We start from the raw sequence: 4,331 nt of genomic DNA, 5'->3' as shown, positions 1-4,331 counted from the left end.
TATAGAGAGAGAGAGAGAGAGAGAGAGAGAGAGAGAGAGAGAGATTATTGCGAATTCCCTTAACTAAACGTAAGACAAAGTATAGATCATCTTTTAAATTATTAATGTCACTTAATCTCTAGTGAATAAATTTTTCTAATTGATGAGACGCCGATTAGACATTTGATATTTTAATTTACGTGACACGCCAATTCTCTCCCAACTTTATATTGTTTTAAAAAAGTGTGTAGAATGACCGAGATGACGGTCAATTAGATAGTAGAATTTATAGAAATGAATAGGCAGAGCGTTGAGAGTACATTTTTATTTCTTAATCCCAAACAAAAAATAATATATTTGAGATGATATCGAAATAATTAAACTTGAAAAAAATGATGTTTAAATAGAATAAATATATTATTAAATTTTAAAAATCAAATAAACAATATTTGAGATATCAATCGTTGGTATAAATATCCGAAACTATATTATTTTTTTAAATTTACGACTAAGTAAAATAATATAATCTACATTATTTTTTTTTAGATAAAATATATTAAGAATTCATGTGTAAGCTGTAACCCTCGACACTTTTTTGTGGAAAAAAATTTATCATCATGAATTTCGAGAATCATGACTCACAAATAATGATTAATACTCAAATATATGTTTATATAATAAAATAATGAAATGTGTTTTATTTATTTTTATGATGATAGTTGTTTGTAATAGTTTATATATATGTTTTTAATTATACTCGCTTCTAGCGAAAACAAATTTCAAAATCCACTAACATCTTTAAAATTAAGTAAAACCTATAAACTTCTGTCCATCATATAATGTTAACCAAAAATTCAAAAATTATATATTTAAAAAAGTGACAAAATTCAGAAAGGACTCAAGTATTTTTATAAGTTTAGAGCCAATAATAATTTACGTCATTCAAAGAGTGATCCAAAAGTACATTCAACAATATCACATATTCTTCAGTTTTTTTTTATACACAATCTCATAGGCAATTCAATTTTAAAATAAATATAAGTTATTTTTAAAAAATAAAATGGAATAAAACTCGTAAAATATAACAATTTCAGTTATAAATATTATAATATTATCATATTGAATTAAAAATAACTATTCATTCAGGGCCAGTTGAACGTCAGACTGTATGTTTACGTAGTTTGTACGATGTTTTCTCTAAACAATCGAACGGTCAAAATATCCCAAGCTCTCCATGGTGAGCCGTTGATCTCATGCCACGTGTCAATCCCTGATTGCGGGCCCGTGTGGAACCTATCGCACGTGGAAACGAGTCCTTGTGTCGAAATAAATCAAATGGACCCGTTCCTTGAAATTCGGGTCAAGTCATTTTTTTTTTCAGATTCTAACATCTTTTTTTTCCACGTCGGACTCATCATCGCATTTAAATATTACGTTTTTTAATTTTCATTTCACCTATAACCCAACATCATCCTCGTCAATATCTTGGGTTTGTCCCAAATTCCTGTGGATCGGATTTACACGTGGCAATAAACTCAGATAAAAATATTTTGGGCTGGAATCGGCCCATATATCTTAAATAAGGCCCAATAAGACGGCAACATTATTAGTTGTTGACGAATGGTTGAATTGTTCATCCCCCAAGTGAAATCTACCGGCAGAAATTATCGGGGAAGTTCCGGTATCGTCTTTGCCCGATCTTCGATGTCGACTCCACCGTCTTCGTCCTCTTCTTCGGCGGCGCAGTACACGTACGCCGCAAATTCGTACTACTCTTCGGCGTATCAACCGCCGCAGCCCTATGTGGCGCCTCCTGCGCCGGCGGCAATCCCCGGAGCCACGGTTTACCCGCAGCCGGTGGGCCCTGTTCCCGCAGTTTATTCTTTTCCTCAGTACCAGCAGGTTAGTGGGTCTGAGACTTGAAATATTGCGAATTGGTGTGTGCATTTTTGGGAATTTGCGGTTGTGTTGTTGGATTTGGGAATTAGGGTTTTGAGGGTTTTTTTTTATTGAAAATTTTGTTTCTTTTGGTGATCAAGCATGGATCTGTATGTTTTAAGAATCCTGTGCTTTGAATTTAGGTTTTGTTGTTGGAATTGTAGTTTCATTTAGCTGTGGATGATGCCCTTGTGGAAAAGGGAAAACTTGGGTATGCTGCCCCTGCCCTTGTGGTTTAAGCTAAATCAACAGATTTGGCGGAAGCGAAACTAAAATGAAAGTGTCGGTATAGGTAGTTTAAGTGGGAGTCAATGGGCCTTTCAATTTTAGAAACTCTTTGATCATCATATAAAAGACAACCTTGGCTGTTCTGGAACGCTTGTTTCGTTTGCATCATCTTTGTTTGTTTTGTTAGATTCCTCAAGGTAGAGTCTGTAGACAGATACCTTCATCGGGTTTGATTTTGTAGTATACATGAACAGGCACAGCAGTTGTTCCAGAGGGATGCACAGACCATCACACCAGAAGCCCTTGAGAACGTGAAAGCGGCTCTAGCAAGTAGCGAAACTGAACACAAAGCAGAAACCAAAAAGAGAGCTATCCCCCGAAAAGCTGCCGGGCAGTCTTGGGAGGATCCTACACTCTCAGAGTGGCCAGAAAGTAGGAAATCATATTTTCTCATTTTTTTTATTGTACTGTTTTTCTTTTAGTTTTCAGATTGAACCATATTTCTCTGTTTGAGGTGAAGGTCTAACGAGTTTTGGAGTTTGGCAGATGACTACCGCTTGTTCTGTGGTGATCTTGGCAATGAGGTGAACGACGATGTTCTTTCGAAGGCTTTTTCTCGGTTCCCTTCTTTCAACATGGCAAAAGTAAGTGAATCTGGCCCCCGCCCCGCTTATGTGATGATACGCAATTACACATGCATTACTTTTTCATGTGGACATTTTAGTCTGATGTCCTTTCTTGATTTCATTTGCTAAAGTGTGTGAGGGTTTTGCTCCTACATTCGGTTTATGTCATTTCGCATTGATTTGTTTCTTTTTATTTCGGCTCAAGAGGTAAAATTTAAGGACCCAAAAATTCTAAACGTTTGAATCTCTGGGTCTTTTCAGTTGAATTTATTGTGTTAGAAACTTTTAGTTATGATGAAGAAGAAGAAGCTCATGAATTCCAGAAAGTTTCCTTTTCCTCCTGCTATTATTGATAGTTAAATTTTAAGACCATCTTGCTCGAGACTAGTCTTATCTATTATTGATAGTGAGCTTCTGAATATCCACTTATAGTTCATCATTTGGGAAAAGTTTACCATCTTGCTCGAGACTTGTCTTTCAGCCTGCATAGCTTATAACTTTACGCCTCTTTCTGCCACTGCCTCTGTTTCTCCTGTTGCATTGTGATATATTTTCTCTTTCTTCTCTGTGATCCCAATGTTGCTATTGTTTACTGAAAGGTTATCAGAGATAAAAGGACAGGCAAAACTAAGGGATACGGGTTCGTTAGTTTCTCCAATATTGCTGATCTTGCTGCCGCGCTTAAAGAAATGAACGGTAAGGATCTCATATCTCTACAACTCTATCTAGTTGACCCCCTTGATCCTTTTTTCCCCTCTATAAGTTACTGTTGATGTTGATTCAATTTGATCCCATTGATTTTTACTGTTAAATTCAGAACTTCGATATGGACTATCGTTCTGTTTGGCCCGTTCTATTTCATTGGTATATCTGTATGATATTATCAGTATCTTATCTTCGTTTGGGACCATCTGTAATGGTGATTCGGATGAATAATCAATCATCCGTATCGATCCGGCTTTTTTTCAGGTAAGTATGTCGGAAACCGTCCAATCAAGCTGCGGAAAAGCAACTGGAGAGAAAGGACAGACTATGATGCAGTGGGAAGACAGAAGGTTTGTAGTGTGCTTTTATATATAAGCAAATCTTCTTTGTTTGTTGTCAGCAATCAGAATTTGGCCAGTGAAGAGGGTGAAGCTAAAGCTTTGACTTTTTTCTTCTCCCCTCTCAGCATCACAGCCATAAGAAAGCTAAGCAGCCGAAGAAGAGCATTCTTCACAAGTGACGATGAACCAACACAAGAGAAGTGAAGCATCTTCTTTTACTTCATAGTTTCCTGTTTTTTTTTTTTGGGAGAAAAATTTGGTACCTTGGCATATTCAGTACTCGCCCTTTCTGGAAAAATACATTACTTGTTTGGGTACACAACATCACTATCGCCACCACCTTAATCCAAATTTATCCAAATTTATTTTTGGATCGACCGAATGGATTTATCGTTTCTATCTATTTTGAAATGATTTAGGTGGGTGATGATTATTATTATTTTTGGTTTGAATGAAAATCCATATTTGTCAATATATATATATATATATATATATATATATATATATTATGTGT

General features: G+C 35.6%; 1 protein-coding gene across 2 annotated transcripts; it reads left to right on the top strand.

Moving 5' to 3' along the window:
- Window positions 1–1,612: 1,612 nt before the first annotated feature.
- Window positions 1,613–4,220, top strand: LOC104802833 (RNA-binding protein 42-like). Of its 2 annotated transcripts, none has more exons than XM_010526616.1 (6): window positions 1,613–1,881; window positions 2,400–2,577; window positions 2,692–2,789; window positions 3,371–3,467; window positions 3,741–3,826; window positions 3,943–4,220. In XM_010526616.1, exons 1-6 carry the CDS (start codon window positions 1,684–1,686, stop codon window positions 3,994–3,996), a joined length of 711 nt encoding a protein of 236 aa, XP_010524918.1. In that variant the 5' UTR covers window positions 1,613–1,683; the 3' UTR covers window positions 3,997–4,220. The 2 variants fall into 2 exon arrangements, with proteins under 2 accessions (XP_010524918.1, XP_010524919.1); XM_010526617.1 differs by having other exon boundaries at window positions 1,686–1,881; window positions 2,387–2,577.
- Window positions 4,221–4,331: the final 111 nt, after the last annotated feature.

Source organism: Tarenaya hassleriana, unplaced genomic scaffold, assembly GCF_000463585.1.
Source record: "Tarenaya hassleriana unplaced genomic scaffold, ASM46358v1 Cleome8, whole genome shotgun sequence".
Taxonomy (NCBI): domain Eukaryota; kingdom Viridiplantae; phylum Streptophyta; class Magnoliopsida; order Brassicales; family Cleomaceae; genus Tarenaya; species Tarenaya hassleriana.
Note: the sequence above shows the minus strand (reverse complement) of the source record. Positions and strands in the feature narration are given on the sequence as shown.

Excerpts from the sequence above, each read along its gene's own strand:
- LOC104802833 (XM_010526616.1), top strand. The coding sequence starts at position 1,684 with ATGTCGACTCCACCGTCTTCGTCCTCTTCTTCGGCGGCGCAGTACACG. Across the intron at positions 2,578-2,691 it reads ACTCTCAGAGTGGCCAGAAA|ATGACTACCGCTTGTTCTGT; the intron begins GTAGGAAATCAT and ends GGAGTTTGGCAG. Across the intron at positions 2,790-3,370 it reads CTTCTTTCAACATGGCAAAA|GTTATCAGAGATAAAAGGAC; the intron begins GTAAGTGAATCT and ends GTTTACTGAAAG.